The 19,191-nt window shown below is 41.0% G+C and overlaps 2 protein-coding genes across 5 annotated transcripts; both read right to left on the bottom strand.

The window, feature by feature from the left end:
- Positions 1-4,930: 4,930 nt before the first annotated feature.
- Positions 4,931-12,477, bottom strand: LOC121300300 (small integral membrane protein 29-like). 4 transcript variants are annotated; one of them, XM_041228817.1, is made up of 5 exons: positions 12,299-12,477; positions 8,511-8,838; positions 8,393-8,418; positions 7,523-7,628; positions 4,931-6,543 (listed from the first exon to the last, which is right to left on the bottom strand). In XM_041228817.1, exons 2-5 carry the CDS (start codon positions 8,784-8,786, stop codon positions 6,496-6,498), a joined length of 456 nt encoding a protein of 151 aa, XP_041084751.1. In that variant the 5' UTR covers positions 8,787-8,838; positions 12,299-12,477; the 3' UTR covers positions 4,931-6,495. The 4 variants fall into 4 exon arrangements, with proteins under 4 accessions (XP_041084751.1, XP_041084748.1, XP_041084749.1 ...); XM_041228814.1 differs by having other exon boundaries at positions 4,940-5,499; positions 12,299-12,475; XM_041228815.1 differs by lacking the exon at positions 12,299-12,477 and adding an exon at positions 9,953-11,112 and having other exon boundaries at positions 4,940-5,499.
- A 2,235-nt stretch (positions 12,478-14,712) lies between these two features.
- On the bottom strand, positions 14,713-19,191 carry LOC121300299 (suppressor of cytokine signaling 2-like). The gene is made up of 3 exons (XM_041228813.1): positions 18,625-19,191; positions 16,972-17,282; positions 14,713-16,725 (listed from the first exon to the last, which is right to left on the bottom strand). Exons 2-3 carry the CDS (start codon positions 17,273-17,275, stop codon positions 16,232-16,234), a joined length of 798 nt encoding a protein of 265 aa, XP_041084747.1. The 5' UTR covers positions 17,276-17,282; positions 18,625-19,191; the 3' UTR covers positions 14,713-16,231.

Below are 19,191 nucleotides of genomic sequence, written 5' to 3'. Positions count from 1 at the left end.
GTCATTAAGGAGATTTGTATATAGGACAGCAATTGGAATATTTTTATGTAGCCCCCCAAAACATAACACTAGGCTAATTTCACAGCTGAACCCCAAGATCTCCCACAACTAAAACATGCGCAAGAGCTGGCCGCCCTGGTTACTGAAATCACCCAAGTACGGGCACCCTTTCAAACCGAGTTCACCCGTCCTGCATCCACACCACCGCGCACTGAAAGTCCATCTCGGACTACGCTGTCCAAATACAAAAAGGGACGTTCTTGCTGCTACAGACAGTCGCTCAGAACCATCTGTTGTTGAATAGTCATGCTGTTGCAGTTGTACTTGCTTTTTGAAGCACACTGTGTAACAGGGTGGCCAGTGTGGTGACTCTGTACGAGCTAGTGAAAGGTTCTAGGATCCACTTGTATTGTATATAGGTCTAGTATGGTAATGCTGTAGAATAATGGCATGCATTGACTTCTGCTTTGTTTTTTAAACATTTTTGTGTGTTTTAAATCACATTTAGCCCTTTTCAGCACACCCAGAAAAACTTATTTTCCTGTACAGTACTGCTAATTTGTCTTCAAATTATACTAACAGTAGTAAAAAAAAAAAAAAATTAAAGTATTTTTAAATCTGTTTCTTAAGTGTTGTCTGAAACAAGATCACTCGTTTTTTTCTCCCGTAACTTTAATGAAACTATGATTCTGTTTCATTGATAATATAAAAAGGCAGCTCCTTATTTTCAATTCAATCCAGACACACAAAGCCTGCTGCAGTCCTCTTATCCACTCAGAGATTTTTAAAGTTATCTTCCACACTCCCTTTCTGTAGCAGTGGCTATTCTGGAGAACCCCCCCTCCCCCCCCCAGTAGAATTCTAAGTGGTTCCATTAAAGATGACTATTCCTACACCAAGAAGAATCCCTCTCCTATCCAGTAGAAATACAGGAATATTGGAAGTTTTGGGAATGCTGCATTTTTAAATGGGAATGAACTGTTAGCTGTATACAATCGCACCCCATACTTTAGCTACACTGCTTTTAAATGAACTTAAATTATACAAACAAATACAGCCAGGCAATTTATCCGAGTGCTGCTATAGTGTATGTACAGAGACTGCTACCTTTCCAGGAAAATAATTGTGATATTTCATGTAAAACCCAGAGAATCAGATTATAGTGACTATGTGAATATGTTAAGGCAAAAAAAATAATAATAATAATCGCAAAGAAAAATGTTTTGGTTTTGCAGACGGCTGTATGTTTGTGTGCTTTGTTCAGTTCTGGGTTTCCTGTGCAATGTTGCATTTCTGTGCCAGTCTGGTGGTGGACAGCGTGCTGCATGCAAAAATACAAAATCTTAACTTTTCAAGGGACTTGCAAGCAGAGTATTGCTCTTACATTTCTTTTTTTCTGTTAACAAAATTGCAAAATGTTTTTTTTGTGTGTGTTTTACTTTACCGTGTACGGGTGTTTCTGTGTCACAGTAACACTGATCAAATGCTTTTTTTAAAATTTGTTTTATAACTACCTCTAGAAGATTTTAATTCTTAGGATTCTTAGGAAGTTTTAATTCTTAGGATGCTGCTGTACCTGGTAAACAGTCTGTCGATCTTTAACAATAAGATAAAGCTATGGTTACAAGCCATTTGGACTGAGAGCACTCTATCTGCACTGCTGGTTTAGTTGTCAGATGATCAGTTTTGAAGGGCTGATTTTAGCAGGGTTGGAGCGGCAGAATAGGTATCTCCAATAGCTTTCTCATGCAAAACATGTTCCGCTGTTTTAACTAAATGCACAGGCATTGTGGTAAATGTGTCCAACTGACCTAGCGAGACAAAATAATTAGAGAATATATGCATCTCTCCAGTGAGATCACCAAAGGGACAGAGTATAGTGGTATAATGATAGAGAGCTGGACCTCATAAAAAGGAGATTTCACAACAGGTTTTAACGACACACAACACACAAATTACATCAACACACGAACACTGTTGTTGAACAAGTTAACACGTATGTTTTGCAGAGCCTGTGAATGAGGATGATCTTTGAGTTTGTTTCCAAATTAAAAGCCTCTGTCTTATTCTGCCGTTCCAGCCTTGTTTCTGCTTGGACTAATGCTAATTATCAATCCAGGTTAATGACCTAACCCAGTACCTAAATAAACCTGTTTGACATGCGTAGCTCTACAGTGCATATAGTGTACAACACTGACTCACAGTCGCTTCAGGTATAACACTGTTAAATATAAATATAATATTGTAGATAAAAACCTGGACTGCAAGTTTATCCCAAGCGCTGGATAAGTGCCCATACTCAAGGGCTCGTTCCCAGGGGGTTGGAAGGGGCTATTGTAATACCATCACCCTAACTCTTGTTAATAATTGGGGCAAAAAGTGTCCTTCGAATGTCTGGATTAATAGTTGTTCAAACAGAGCCCTGTTTGTGTGAGAGGGGGAGACTCGACTGGGTGGTAGGGCAGCGCTGCTGGAGTTAGATTTCCACAGGTGTGGGACTTGGTCAGGGAAAGATTTTGGGGTACACTTAGAAAATGGTTTTAAACTCTTCTGATCACGTGATTTCAAAGATGCGGTGTACTGTTTTGTCTTTCTGATCTTGGGTTCTCGTTCGCAGTACTTGAATAAACTGTTTTATTGATGTGTTTAAACTGTGTGGATTATAATATTTTTCTACAGTTAGAATACATTTCAGTCGTCACTCCATGGCCTCGTTACAAAAGTTCACAACAAGGGACTTTGTCATCAGTGGTCATAAATACAAGTTCAGTATTCACAACATTTTCGGACAACAATTAGTTTGCTTTTAAAAGCAGTGTAGCGGATGGCAGCATTTTCAACGGTTGTATATAATATTTGAAAAGTAAAACGTGTAAAGAAATCTGATGTACGGGAATGCAATATACATTACTGTTCAAGGAAGATTAAAGATACGACGAATTCTAACTTTTAAAATACAGCAGGAAATGTTTCTAAATAAAAATATAAGAACAAATAATTGTAAAAAAAAAAAAAAAAAAGGGGGGGGGGGGGGGGGTGGGGGGTAAAAAGTAAACCAAAGCTAACTAAGACAGAATACAAGGACAAGGTAATTAGTGTAAAATGACACTGAAAATGAAATTGAGGGGAGCTGCGCATCCATCCACAATTCCACAGAGAATCACAAGGACTTATCTCAGCTCTCCAGACTGCACAGAGCTTGCAGTGAAGCCTCACAGATTGCTGGTTCTCATTGAATTGCTGGTCAGGCACACGTGAACTGAGCATTGCAAAACCTGTGCCGTCGCCAAACGAGGGAAGCTTTGTATTTTACTGCAGCACCCAGTGCACCCCAGATTGCTGGTACTCTGCATAGAAATGCATCGATCTGACTCTAGCGATAACACCCAAATTTACAGAGGATTTTCCTCCCCCCTCCCCCCACCCAGAAAGAATATTTTTAATAGCTGCTGCCAAAAAATCAAGCTTCACAAACCCAACAGAATGGTTTTTCTTTTTTTTTTTTTAAACGGCATTTCAAAATGGCACGTGCAGCACAATAACAATAATGAAACATTCACAATTTTTTTTTTTTTAAAGACATTTTTCTAAACAAAACAAAATAGGATCACACAGCTATGCTGCACCATTATAGCTGTTTCAGTGTGCACATAGTCGCACCCACCCAAGTGTCTGCATTCTCTGCGGCTTCTATACTTTACACTCGCATTTTATGGCTCTTCATCACTGAGCTCTGTAACTCAGGTTAAAGGTTATACTTCACCCTGATGAATGTTGCAGTTCAAGCGCACTCTCACGGTCCAGTATACAAAATACAAAAACCATACAAAATACAAAATAGAAAAACAAATACAAAAACAAAGCAGATTTTAAAACTGATCAAAATTTACTAAAAATAATAAATAATAAAAAAAAAAAAAGCAAGTCCCTAGCAGGCATACATGGTAGAATTTATCTCTGTACCACAGCGACCTCTAGTGGTGAAGAACAGCCCAGACACTCCAGATTAGCAGAAATTCAACTGATGCAGTAACATTGTGACTTTCTATAACAACTAAGCTTTTTTGTAGCATGCTGTGAAATTATATACCAATAGCTGGAACAGATATTGACTTTGCTAGACCACTTAAGAGTATGCTTTCCTGAGCAGCCACAAGGAATCGTCTGTGAAACCAAGGTCTGGCTAGTGGTACAATATTGTTATCAGTGTGTTGCACAAAGTAGCATTCATCTACGAAACAAACAGCTCAATGCTGATTAGAAATTATCTGTAACCGGGACCGTGGGTACGTGCAAAAAAAAACAAAACATGTCACATCCCAAGCTCAAACTTGTGGTAACGTGGTAAAGAACATTCCGCCCTCTCTAATCAAACTGCCGCGGGGACACGTACGCTGTCAGTGTAGCAAGCCTGACCTCCTTTAACGGGAATTCTTATAAAGAGGGTTTTCACAGTAACTGCAGTACATCTCCAGAACTACAAAACCATCACGGTGGCACATGCAGTAGTACTCAAAGAACCCCAACGCTGCAAGTTTGTGTTTTGGTTCACATTAAGAGATGTGCGGTTGGAAAGCACACCAAACCCAGGGATACAAGAATCTGAACCCTTAAAGCATTAAGACATCGAGAATGACTTATTATTGCATAACTACAGTAAGTGCTGTTACAGTAAATTATTAAACACTGGGGTTTTTCCCACCTTTTCCAGTGTGACTAACAGGGCAGTTTGAATAAACTTTAAAGTAAAGTCAAAATGTTTCTGCTAGATCCGTAGATTATAATTAAACAACTATAAATCCAATTAATTTAATAATATTCAGGAAGTGTTAAATTATATATTCCTTCCTGTTATAGATGCTTTGTTGTTATATATATATATATATATATATATATATATATATATATATATATATATATATATATATATATATAATAACACATATAAACAAAGCATCTATAACAGGAAGGAATATATAATTTAACACTTCCTGGATATTAAACAGTGCTTTTAAGGTTTCAACAAACAGAACGACATTAACAAACAATACTGTAAAAAAAAAGAAAAAACAGATGTGTTTTTTCTCGTTAAATAAAAAACTAATCATTTGCATTTCATACCTTGAAGTTTGTTATATTTTGGCCAGGATAGGATTGAACACCGTATAATGATAGCAGGAGCAATCGACTTCAGTACGAAACTGAAGAGTCGAGAAACACTGGATTTTGGACGACCGAATCAAAAATATAAAACTATGGATTCCCAGTTGGGCAGGGTGAAGGAAAGCATGTGAAAAAACAAACAATTTGAAATCATCGTTCTGTCTCAAACAGGTGCTGCAACTCCACTGCAGCAGACAACGAATCGTTCAACTGGCAGGATTCACCGAGCCCGTCTGCCAGTCTCTGTGCTGGTGCAGTCACCCAGCCTCACGCATGGACATCCTTCTGCAAGGGGGGGCGCCGGTGCTGATAAGCCCTTCCCCAGCCCTGTAACACCTACACAGGAAACAGACCACAGAATTACAGAACCACAAGACCAGCCGCTAAAAGAGGGAAAGCAGACTCCTACTGCATAGCACTTCCACCCTGTCCAGGTTTTAGTACTAGCTTGATTAGCTACAGTGTGGAGGTAACATGCTGAGGTGCGTCTTGCTAAACTCATAATAAAACCAGGAATGGATCGAACTGCTATGCAATGGGAGTTATTTTAACCCATATAATAATTAATTGATAGCGTTTTTTTATGTAAAAAATAATTACAAATATTCTTGGTTTCCATGAATTTGCATATCAAATATGTTTTAAAATCAGGACAAAAAAGTATGATACAAGTATTTCAATATTCAAAGCCCCGAAGCGTGTGTGTGCGTTCATATGAACGTTTGTCTGCAACAAAAAAGCGCTCCTAGCTAATCTTAACTGTCGAGGAGTCGATGTTGACCTCACACGTGCAGTGTTTGAAAGAAATGCAGGTTATAAATAAATCAATAAAATAAATACATCTTGTACCTCGTTTTGGTTACAGAAAGCACATCACTTTGAATGCCGTCACTTCAGACAAGTCTGTTACACTTGCATTTCCCAGAAGCTTTTAATATCGCCTGTCCTAGCATTACCAACCAGCTGCTTTCCTTATAATAGAAATGGAAGTAGACCCCCAAGGACAATGTAATATAATATCACAGCCTGCAGCACCTACATAGAAAATGGAAATGAGTGACAGTTCACATTTATTTCATTAGCGATAACCTTTAAAATCAAGGTCATTTCTTTTTTTTGGTTTTTAAGTTTAGCTGCGAGGTCCAATTCATCAGAAGGTGTTTGACTGAACGAAAACGGTTAAAAGATGTGACAGGAAAAGTGGCAGACCGTGTATTTATGGAACCAGTCTGCAATTTCAAAAGAGCACAGACTGGCCTGATCCCTTCGTTTGAAGTAGAGATGAGAAGCTGCGAGTTACCTTTCCAGCTGAAAGCCTTGCCTACTCTGCCTTCATGACCTACAGCCTTGCAAGGCTCCCGTTTCTTCTGCGCTCAGACTCTAGATGGGTGGAAAGGCTCAGGCTGTAATAAGGGAATCATATGTCATCCCGCCATCCCCAAACCAGCCCTGTCATACACCAGGGATCACACTGTGACCAGCCCTGCACTGCTGAATACATTCTGAAGAGATTTTTTTTAGAAGAGTCGCCAATGCCGTAACTCAAAATTTTCAATTTCAAGGACCCAGGTCTCCTAGTCCTTATTTAAAACAAACTAGAAAAAAATTAACAATAATCGTTTGCATGATGCTCCTACGCATAGGGTAGTAGTCTTGGGACCAAAATATGATTCTGCATAATAAATAAAATCATGAAACTACACGCAATGACTACCAACACACAGACAGGAAAGTAATTTCACAGCGTGATTGTGTGGTGCGATACACCCTCACACACAGGCTTAGTGCATAAAGGACACCGATGGTAGCATTTTCCACACTGGGAGCAGTGGAGAGTATTGGGTTAATCCCGATCGACTGGCTGAAAAAACACAATCTCTCAATTGTGGCTCGGCTCCATTCTTTCAAACACTTGCCTTCAGAAATGTGCTTGTTACCAAGCAACTACAGCAATCAAGGGGAAGCACTCAGCTTAAACAATGTAATTTCTCATTTAAACCACGCCCCCAGCCCACAGCACAAGACTGTAAAAAAACAGACAGCACTCCAGGCCTGCCTTGCCTCTACCAGCAGAGGGCGCCAGCATGCTGTGTTGTCATGGATTGTGATGGAATTTATACACCTATTAGAACTTCAAAGAGAACATCTAAAAGCAGACTTTGCAAGTATAACTATACAGGGTTGATCTGATCAGCCTGTTCCCCACAGGGGTAAGCAACAGCTGGAAGGAATCACCCTGGATTGCCATATGAAACTTCAGCTCCATGCCTACCACTGAAGCCAACAGCTCTAGATGAGATGCTGCCCTGATGACTTCGATCACATTTTGGAAATGTTAGTTGCACCGGCCCTCGGGTACCTTTGTGTCTTCTTCCCTCAACAGCAGCTCTTGCTCCGCCTCGCCCAGCTCCTCTGAAGGGTCGTAGGTGTACATGGGCAGCAGCTGGTGTCGTAATCTGTCTACCCTGAAACCCAAACACGGGTTCAATTATCAGTGGGGCCCCAGCCACTGTGTAACCCCTCCAGCACGGAAACCACACTTTCCAAAACCAAACTCATTGGTTTCCATCCGCAGCAGAATAAGATGTATTTCAATTGAAACAGTGTCAGCCCCTAGCTACAACTGCGGGCTGGTAGAACTTGTTCTCTCAAACTCACACGGACTGTGGAAGGGTTCCTAATGAGTCCAAATGCAAGGACATGAGAGTCAGGTCTTAAATCTCGGAACTACAGAGAAAAAAATAAATGCATACAAAGGGCTGTGAACACATTACAGCTGTGGCCAAATGTTTTGCATCACCTAGAATTTGGGGATTGAGACAATAAAGTACAAAAAATATATATATGAACATAATTTAGATATTTTATTTAACAGCATGCAATAAAAGAAACTACAAGTATATGGAAAACCACAAAGCAGTATGTATAGCAATGTGTTAACGTAACATCGTTCAGCAGGTTTCACTCAACTTTATGAAGCAAAATTAGTTTATTCTACAGGGTGCAAAAACTTTTGTCCACATCTGTATACTGTTAAGGAGTATATTACACGGTTTGCAGAACAAATTGTGAAACTAGGCTGAGACTACCTGCAAATATGAAGCTAAAAAAAAAAAAAAAACTAGCCTGCTGCGCTACCTAACCCCTAGAAAAGCTAGTTTCAGATCTCAAGTGCTTCATTCCAATCCCACAGCGACGTGCTTTATACAGCAGCAAGGCAAATGCTTACCTTCTTTTCTTCTGTACGTACATCACCTTAAAAGAGAAAAGAAAAAAAGATTAACCTTTACTCCCCAACCCAGATTCGAGGAGGCGTGGTTTTGCAAGAAAGCGGACTGCGTACAAACCCCGGCAACAGCTATCCCAATGACAGTGATGAAGAGGAACGGTACCAAGATGTAGCCAGCCGCTGCGTCTCCAGTGACGTCAGTAGGCGTGGTGGAGTTCCTACTCATTGTGGTTGTTCCTGTTGTAATTGGTAAAGCTCTCAGTGCAGTCGCCCCTGTTGTACCGGGGGGTCTGAAGGGTAAAGGAAGACAGTCTGATCCGCTGGCGGTCTCAGGCCAGTAGTAAAGTTGCTTCTCTCTGGTCGCAGTTGTTGTCACCTCATCCTCTGCACTCATGTGACTTCCACATGGTCTCTCTTTCACTAATCAGTGTGGAATCTCACTGGCCCTTGAAAAGTAGAGAGGAAAAAAAAACAACATTACAGTGCTCTCCCTTCAGTCCAGGACAGGATTGTGTACAGACATGGAGTCAGATTGGAAAGTACTTCAACGCAAAAAGTCAGGAATGCAAGGCGAAAACATGAAATGGTTTGAGGATTATACTGCACACGAGATGGGAGAACCAGTCCCATGATTTTGTGTTCTGATCAAATCCCTCCCTCGTGGCCCTACCCACTGTAAAATACACACACGGAGCCTAGTGGAAGCAGCAGCAGAGTCTAGAACACTGGGGTCAGTCAAAAAACATTGCCTACAGCCCACAGGCTAACAGCGTGCAGCACGGGGCGAGTTTCACGGGCCAGAGAGTCCTGCTTCCTCGTTCCAGCCTCCCACCCATTACCTTTAGCCAATCTCAACATTGTGAATTTAATCATAATTGTCCAACCAACCAGAAAACTACAAAGTGTCCCATAATATAATTTTAATGTGAAGAGGCATGCTGAGCACATTCTGAAATGCACTGCACAATATAAGATACTGCCTATAAAGGGAGTAGAAATGCCAACCTCCATTCTGCATTATTATAAGCATTATAAATATTACAAAATCCATGATCCCTACGGGCATGACCCAACTTCGCTTTGACCCTGGACAGATAGATAGATAGATAGATAGATAGATAGATAGATAGATACTACAGCAAGACACATGCTTGGTTTTGATGTGGTCTGTTCTTCAATTTAACAACACGATCAGGGCAATCTTCAGCACAGCCACGCCGGCGCTCAGCCCGTTTCAGTTCCTTCAGAACCGAATCAAACATTTTCCGCAGCGATAAATAATACTTCATGATACACAAAACTGCCACACACCTTACACCAAAACGCAATTTAAACTACTAGACACATAGCTAAGTCCTACCGCGGGATAGCAATACATTAGCTGGGCGCTATTCGAGAAAACACACCCTCTTAAACGTTACCACAATAATTATATTTTCTTAAGTTTAAAAACAGCGCCCTCTTTGTATGTGTTTATATTTCTTGCGCGCGTTTTAAGGTGCTTATAAGCGTGAATTTTGCTCCTTATATAACATTCCTGCAGATAAAAAGCTCCCTTACCTGTTCCCCGGTGATTAATTGTATTTATATTTGTTTTATTTGTTATATTACCGAGAGCCAGCAGTCGTTACAGTACCGACCTGGCCTCAAACCGGGAGGAACGTGTTGCCATGGGGATGACTGACCGCACCTACAGGACTCGGCGGATGGAATTAAGCGGCTGGAAGCGTTCGGCCAATAGAAAGCGGCGCTGTCAATCTTGTCAGGTGTCGGCTCGCTGCTTTGGATTGAAACGACCAGCAGAGGGCAGCAGATAACCTTATTGAGATATGTGTGCGCGTCCAGCTACAGTATCGTGAACGCTTGCCTAAAATTACAGCAAGCGTTGCAGTAAATCACTAGCCAGTATTATTTACTTGGTCTTACAGATCACCTCTTAGTAAGACTGCAAATCAATGTGCTGCACACAGTTACAGTAAAGCCGCTATGAATGAATGAATGAACTGCTTTTGTCTTGTCGCTTTACAAGTTTACCAAGACGCATTCGGAGCTGTTTTATTTTCAGTTTTTTAACAAACATATCTGATTTCTTACTTTTGAACGCATCTGTGAATGTGCGACGCTATAAAACAATACACCGCTCTGAAACCCTTTCCTCGTGTTGCGCATCCCTTTGAAAACGTGCTCCTTTTTAAGAGCGTGATGCTGCCTTTGCAGCAGTTTGAAGAAGTCTCTGTTTGAAAAGCATGCTTCCTGGTGGAGGTGGCACTGCCTCCACCTATTGACTGACAAGTGGTTAATAATATTGCAGGCCTAGCTGGCTTGTAGACAATTCCTGGAAAACACGTGTCTTTCTTTGTTGCAGTTCCAAAGCCAATATTGAATCTCGTCCAGGGGGCCCTCAGCCAACTGCTGTCACAGCCTCCGCCCGGATAATATTCACATAACTGCAATGGCGCCGTGCGAGTCTCAGCGATGTATTTGGGGGGAGAAACCCGTACACTGTTCCCTGGTTATTCTACCGATTTAATAATTGTGCGCTCAATACACTCTAACTGCTAGAAAACAGAGCTGCAGCGGATCGTGCAGTTCGTCACTCCCTTCGACCTCATACAGTCGCACATCCCGGCCTCAGCCCTGTTGAAGAACTTCACCTTCCAGGTGGACAGAATCGGATTTGGCAGTTTTGTTGTGGTATAACCACAAGAACAATCCGACTGTTCAAGAGCTGAAAACAAGTAAAAAGGTCTAATTAAGCAAATTATCAGTTCAATTAAGGGTCTAGTTATAACTGAGAACTCGGCTGGAATGAAAACCAGCAGCTATAGGGGGTCCCCAGGACCGAGTTTGAGAAGCCCTCCTCTACAATGCATGTTGGGTAAAACTGATGCAATTGTTTTGTTAACTAGCATCACATTAATAAACTGATCATTTACAGGTGTCCAGGTGATATTTCCTTTTCTTTGTCATTTTTCTTCACCCAAGTAATTAGCCATCCATTCTAGATGTAGCTGCTTGTCACGAAATTCGAAGAAGAAACACATTGTCATTCAAAGACAATATTGAGTGCGTGTCAGTTTGGTTTGCTCTCTCCGCCCTGACTCGATTCACTGATATCACAGGAGACAAGCAGAGAGCAGATAGAGAGACAGAGGCTACTGCAGTACGCACTGGCTGTTCCGTACAGCTCAGTCAAATTAATACCGAAAAAAAAAAAAACAGCAATAATTACTGTGTTCAGGTTAGACCAAAAAATCACACCTTTCTTCTGACAAGCCAGGTTAGCGCAGACTGACAGAGAAATTATGCAATGATGCGGTAACGTGAGCGCAAGGGGACCCAGAACATTGTAACATCGTTTTGTTTTCTGCAAACCTTATCAGGGCTCATACATGGTAACCTCATTCTAGTTATTTTTAATTAAATCAAATGAAAACTGCATTCTGTGCATATTAGTACATTAAAACAAAACATACAGTAGATGTGTTAATCTCTTAAAGGATCACATGGACAGCCGCTCCCTGCCCCCCTAACGTGTCCTTAAAAAAACAGACAACCATAACAGCAGATGCCTGGCTGAATCGTCTCGTCTGCCCGCGTTTCCAGGAATAGCCCCTCACTCGCAATCCTCTCCGTGCTCCCCTCCCCCCCTCACAGAAAGAAAACGTTCTGGGAAAACAGATGGCCGGCTGTCAAAGCACCAGCCACTGCTGAGAAAACTATACTACCCACAGGCGAGGGCAATCGCGGCGTGTGATGCCCGCTAATGAATACCGAGAACGGCTGGACAAACAACACGGCAAGAGGCAGAAGCTGACAGTCACAGCTACAGGGACTATAGAAACACCTGTGTTTGACCGGTCTCTCCATTAAAAAAAAAAAAAAAAAAAAAAATTCTTTACACACCTTGATTCACAGTCATTTTTTCTCCATGCTTTTCTCGTGGGGGTCTACACAAAGTGAAAAAAATAATAAAGAAACACCGCCACTGTGGAGCTGAGAGCAGAACTCAGACTGATGAGGCAATGAATCACTGCCTAATAAGAGAAACCTTCTCTCTCTCTCTCTCCCTCCCCCTCTCCCTCTCCCTCTCTCTGCTAGGGTGTCTGTTGGATGTGTTGGATCTTGTTAGAAGCCCATTAGTACCTGTTTGTTGCTGCTGACTCTGTTTTAGGATCTATACCCAACCTGCTCCCCTGACGCAGTGACCTATCTTCCTACACTAGGTATAATCTGTTGTTTCCAGTAGACACTTTATTACCGTCGTGATAATGAAACAAAATGGAAAACATATATTTGTATTGCTTTGGTGGACCCTTCCTGTGTAGCTCGCTACTGCTCTGTGGATCAAGTTAAACGCATTCTGCATTTTTTGGCATATTTTCTAACACAATCACATGTCATGACTGCCAGTTGCATTTGTTATAATTTTAACCATACTGCACTGAATTCACATGAAGGATACAATCCACCCATCTAACCCTAATACTGGTGCACACCTCTGATCAAGCACCTATTGCACGGCATTTCTACACATGAAACTTCAGTCACACAACGTCATTTGAAAATCAAACTGGTTTCCCCTTGTGCTCTGAATTGGGATTCCCTATGTGATTGGCTTGCCTGCATGCATGGCTCCTAGTCAGCTAGACAGCAGCAGTGTTACCCCATGTGGACACTTCTGATAAATCCTTGCTGCTTTCAGCTGACCGGTTACAACACTTTCCATGTGTCGCCCATGTGTTTGTTTCATCGCAAGTCTGCAATAAAACATGATCAGGCAAAAGAATAAAAGGGCAGGAATACTGCTCAATACCGCTGACATCCTTATTCCCTTATTCCGTCTTTTAAAAAGGTACCAGCTTCATTGTTTGAGGGTTTGATTTTACTGATGTCTTATCAATAATCTGTCAGGACGGGTATTTGTGGTGTTTTAGCACAGTGCACATTTTGTAATTGCAGCGTCTCATTGGTTCACTGAAATACAATAGAAATAAAGAGATTGATGTTTTCCTGTCACTGGGAATCATGCCAATATGTGTGTGAAAATGGTTATGCTTACAGATTAACAGCCAGTGGATGGATGTTTTGGATGAAGGGTGCTTGGTTAATTTCCTCACCGTTAGGCACATACAAATGTTAAATCACTTGTTATAAAAATTGTAAGATCCCTTACACAGATACACCTATACAGTATGTGTGCAACAACCCTCCACACTTAACATTAATAATTCCAATAAAACTAAAGATGACTTTCTGTTGTTTGAATTAGCGGCAATGATTGGACGCGTGGGAGCCTATGTCTGTGAATGCGGGGGTCCTCATTGATGCACACAAGAGAAAAACAGACAGTGTTTGTCAAACAGGACAGCTGCTTTTCCACCGCCCAGCCGAGCGCCCTTTCTTCATGAAGCTCTGTGCAAAGCTCAAGGTCGTTCGGTTGGAGGAGGAGGGGAAGAAACTACGACAATTTCCAGGAATCCTCTTTCCAGGAGAATAGTGTTTCTCCCCAAGCTCTTTGCTTGCTTTTCATTTAGCCCTGATGCAGCTGCTTGGTGTTCTGCATCGCTGGCTAAGCAGATTACACATTTATAAATATTATATATATATATATATATATATATATATATATATATATATATATATATATATATATATATACAAGTGGAATCTCATTCATTTTCATTGGGATTCCAAACCCTGCTACCTCAACAGCTCATTTTAACTGGTGATTCTTATAGAGGCCACACGGTGGAGAAGTGTATGGTGTCAAATTGCTTCTGGGCTATATTGCACTGAAGAACCATGCTAATTCTAGTCCAAAGTGGTCTTTGTTTATAAAGAAAGGTAAGTACAAAACCACCTGACACTACACACAAGCACACGCACACGCTGCAGACAGTTCCAGGGACTGGAGATGATTATTTTTCTCAGAAAGCAATGAAAGGAGGGCTATCGCCAGCCTTCCACAGGGTAGAGGTCTGTCAGAGACCAGCTGCTGCGTTTTTTTTTTACTAAACGCCCTTCCTTTCCTAGAAAGAGTTTTGTAATCCCAGTGACTCACAGATACAGACAAGAGATAAAAAGGGGGGAAAAACCTGGCCATCCTCAAACTGCAATTCAGCAAACAGCTCACACATTCTCAGTGCCCCGAGCAGCACTGATACTAAAGAGATGGGCACAGAATTAGAATGTAAAAGGAGTAGGGCCACCGTAGTCTGCCAGGAGTGTAGCCATGTGTTTTTTTACCAGGGAAGTATGAGGTCTCCAGAAGAGCACAGTCATCATTTTTTATTGAAGAATAACAAACCCGTTTTGAACTTTAAAACATATTTTTTATTTGACCCATAAAACATTTCACAATGGTGGTGTTAACAACACTTCTTGATCCACTAACGAGATGTAATGATTCCACTCCCACAAGCCCAGCACAGACCAGTACAAACCAGTACAGACCAGTACAAACCAGACCGCCCAGTTAGATTGCATGTCTAGAACATGCTCTTCTCATCAATCTGGTTATGAGACCACTGTAAAGTGTGTGGAAATCAGGAGCTTTAAAGGAATTTGGTCCACAAGGCAAAATATTTACTAGAAGATCAATGGGTTACATATACTTGAATTCTGCTCCATGCTGTACTCTGGCCAGGGCAAAGTCTAAAACCATTCTGAAGCAGCGACTATGAATTCTCTTAGGATTCTTCATGCATTCTCTTTGTCAGCTTTGTGAGCCGTCTGTTATTTCTCAATATGATTTAAAAAAAAAAAAATGTTTGGATTCAATGTAGATTGTTTTTTGCATTCTTTTTCAGTTTTTGTTATTCCTTTTTACATTACTGTGTAAATGCATTCGTTTAATAGACATTAAATCCTGCTTCGCTTCCCTGATTAGGAATGTCACAAGAATGATTGTGGGATGCATTTGGAATATGACACAAATCTTGAATAACTGTTAAGAATTAGTAACACAAAGACCCCTTTCAGTGTTTCTTGAGTAGCAGGGTGTTGCAATGCCTTAGCTAAAGGGGAATGTATCCTAAGTGCTATACTTAAATATGCTATTTCCTGACAACATGCAATCCCACTTCTCAGAGGTTCAATACAGCATTCTGAGTGTCACCGGTGTGTTTAAGAAGGGTCCTCCTGTGTCTGGTGGCCCGGACGAACAGCACCGAACAACTAGAGAATAAAACAGCTGGACGTTTCAACTGAATCCATCGTTCAGGGCTGAAGAGCTCAAACGTTGTTATTTGTGTCGCTCTTTTGTTTGTTGATATCCTGACAATTTGTGGGAACGCTCCTGTCGACGGGCTGATGCTGGTAATGGTCGACTGCATCAGAAACCAGGGCATTTAAAGTTACATACTTACAGCAGGTAACCCAGCTGCCTACTCACACCCAGTTAGTGGCAATTAACAAGTCCACATATATAATACAGTGCTCCCTCGCTATAAGGCTCTCGGTTAGAAAGGAAAGTTATGGTTAACTCATGGAAAGTTCCGTTTTTAATTCACTATATGTGCATTATAGAGAGGGGGTTATTTTGTTTTGTATTTTAGTCAGATGTGTGTTATGTGTCTCGTGCCCCCCGCTCCCCCCTCATTTATAATGCTCTTTGGTTACAGCGCTCATATTGTGTCCCCCCTGAGACCCGTGTTATAGCGAGTATGCGTTGTACATTGCCAGTTGCATAAACTGGGCAGCACCAGTCACTGACTACCTTTAGAGAAACTAAAATGCCTTTTGATAAACAGTAAGCAGAAGCCATTAAAAGCCTGCTTTTTGTTTTTAAAAAAAAACCTATAGTGTCCACAAGGGCGGCGCCAATGTTAGATATCACTATAGGTAAAAGGGGTATTCTTGAAGATAGACCTTCAGCCTGGGGGGCAGAGGCAGGTCCATGTTGTTTCGGGAGCTCTGGTTAATGGCCACCCTGCACAAGTGCTGGAGGCTCGGGGTCTCCACATACAGGGGGCGGGTGAGTTTCAGCTGAAGGGAGGTCTCTTTTGGTGGCACCGTGGCTTTGGAAGATGGGTCAGATTCACGCTCCTCCTGGGCACTTGCGGCTCGCAGGCAGGTGAGGGCGTAGTGCTGTAACAGGTCCACCACCCCATCGAACTGCCGCAGCCTGGGCCGGGCCAGAACCATGGAGTCGAAGCAGAACACCCCCTCGGAGTACTCGATGCGGAGGTGGGTCGGTCCCACGCTGGTCTTCACCGAGAGGGTAAGCAGGTACCCTGGGTTCGAGCTGTCTCTCAGCAGGAAGGTCCCGTCTGCAGCCTCCTTTAGAAGCTCCTTGGCTTGCGCCGCTGTGATTGAACCCCAGTACCAGCCTGCATGCACACAAAGGCAGTATGCTAGCAGCCAGCGCATTTCAAGCAATTCTAAACACATTTTTATTTATCAAGTCCATTTCGCAACTTGTTAGGACTAGCAATGTTAGCACTGGCGCTCCACTTTCTTCTGTATTTTACACTTATTTTAGAATATCATTATCCAAACATTATTATTATTATTATTATTATTATTATTATTATTATTATTATTATTGTTATTATTATAACTAATGAGTTACTTACCAGACAGTTCGAGGTGGGTCATGGCAGAGGCCACCCTGATAAGGTCTTCCGTGGTTTCTCTCTGTGGTGAGCCGAAACTAGGGTCTTTAAAGCGGGCTGTAGTGAGCAATTTCTCAGGGATGACGCACAGGTTAGGCAGAATCATCGGGCCGGGCTCCAGCGGGTCACAAGCAGGATTCACTGGCGGCGACAGCGGTGATGAGTCGGGGACTTGGCTGTGATCCACACCCCGTTTGAAGTACGGTAAGTCCGGTGAGTGTGCGTCAGTGTCCGGAACCTTTGAGACGCAATGTACGTGCCCCATCCAAAATCTACAACACCAACAAAATTAGGTGAAGAGAATGAACACATTTAGTTTTACAAAAACTAGGTTATGAGCCCATCTGTTTTAGTGGGCTAGCATTATAACAGGCAACTGCTTTACAACATTAAAATAGAATACTCACTATCTAATTAAAGACAAGACAGTTTTAACATGTTTCAACTATATATATATATATGTGTGTGTGTGTGTGTGTGTGTGTATATATATATATATATATATATATATATATATATATATATATATATATATAGATATATATACAGAGAGAGAGAGAGAGAGAGAGAGAGAGAGAGAGAGAGAAGAGAATTACAGTAGTTATGAAAAGTCCAGTCGGTAATAAAACACTACATTTCGAAGTTAATATACTGTATTCATGGCTTCTTTGCACCAGGTCCAGGCATCACTGTAGTTAATGTTTTTACTTTATTACTCGTTTCAACAACGCTACTGGAAACTATCCGCTTTAAAACAAAACAAAAAAATATACAACAACAGCCAAAAAAAAAAAAAAAAGTGTTTATATATGTATTTATTTAACAAAAAAAAAAAAAAGTTTTATTTGATTTTAATAATTCTAACCATATTACACATTCTAATTAATTCATAAACCCTCATACCAAAAAACAAAAAGACAAAATGGAAGCGTTTTCTTGGGTGTTTTAACATGTCATTTCAGTCTTAATCGTATCTATCAATATATATATAATATATATATAGATATACATATATATATATATATATATATATATATATATATATATATATATATATAAACATAATCAAACATCCAGTGAACTCTGATATATTACGTTTGAAAGGCGACGAAACAACACATGTTGTTGCGTGTGTATTTTGCACAATCTTACTGTTTGAAAAAGTTACGTTTTTAATAACAGATCATCTTATCGACCACCGCGTTTAAACCCTAGAATTATACCCGATTCCTCAAACGACCTTAACGTATCCCCTTCCATTTAATAGACATGTAGCTGGAATAGCATACAGCATTCAAAACGTGTTCTATTAGAAAAAAAAATCACACAGTCCAACTAGAGACCATGTTTACAATGCTCTTCAAACATTAAATAAAATCAAAACGCTACGCAAATGAATGCTCCATTGGAATTCGCTATGAATGCATATAGCGATACTTACCAGCAGTCTATACATTATGTATAAGCTGTATAGAAGGTACACGCGTTTGCGGCCATTAGCCCGTGTCTGTGATATCCCTGAGCCTTCCTATATTTCATTAGTCCTGTCTATATAAATGGTATACACATTGCACGCTTTTATTCCCCTTTTAAATAAATATGAACCATGCTCACCTTGTGCGCCTCACACCCAGGAGAAAATGCAGCAGCCCGTCTTTCTTTCTGTTATTCGATTCGTTTATTTCCTCGCTGGAATCAAGTTCAGGGTTATAACAGTGAAATAGCAGCAGTGAACCCTAATTATGTGTGGTAATAAGGGCTATACGTGTTAACGAGAAGAACGCATTGAGTTACAGAAACTCGAGTAACGGATATAGATAGATAGATAGATAGATAGATAGATAGATAGATAGATAGATTGATTTAAACTTCAACCACTTCCCGGTTTAATAGCTAGTAACTGCAGTCGATTCTTGTGGATTCAGGGAAGTGTAGCTCTTTGCTTGGTCGCAGTGAAATGCAGCTGAACGGATTGTTAGTCGCTATTGTCGCTCATGTATTTTTCTACAATTTGCTAAGACCCACAGACATGCTATATAACGAGTCTACCCTGTCTTCTATTATAACCGCGTTAGTCCAGCGCTGTCTGCAAAAGGCACCCGAATATGAACACGAAATCCTCGTCCACTCGTGCTCTCTATCGGGATCACTGGAGAGTTTTTCTTTGTTTCTACCTTTTTT

This window comes from Polyodon spathula, chromosome 25 (assembly GCF_017654505.1).
Source record: "Polyodon spathula isolate WHYD16114869_AA chromosome 25, ASM1765450v1, whole genome shotgun sequence".
In the NCBI taxonomy this organism is placed as follows: Eukaryota; Metazoa; Chordata; class Actinopteri; order Acipenseriformes; family Polyodontidae; genus Polyodon; species Polyodon spathula.
This window is presented reverse-complemented; position numbering and strand designations above follow the sequence as displayed.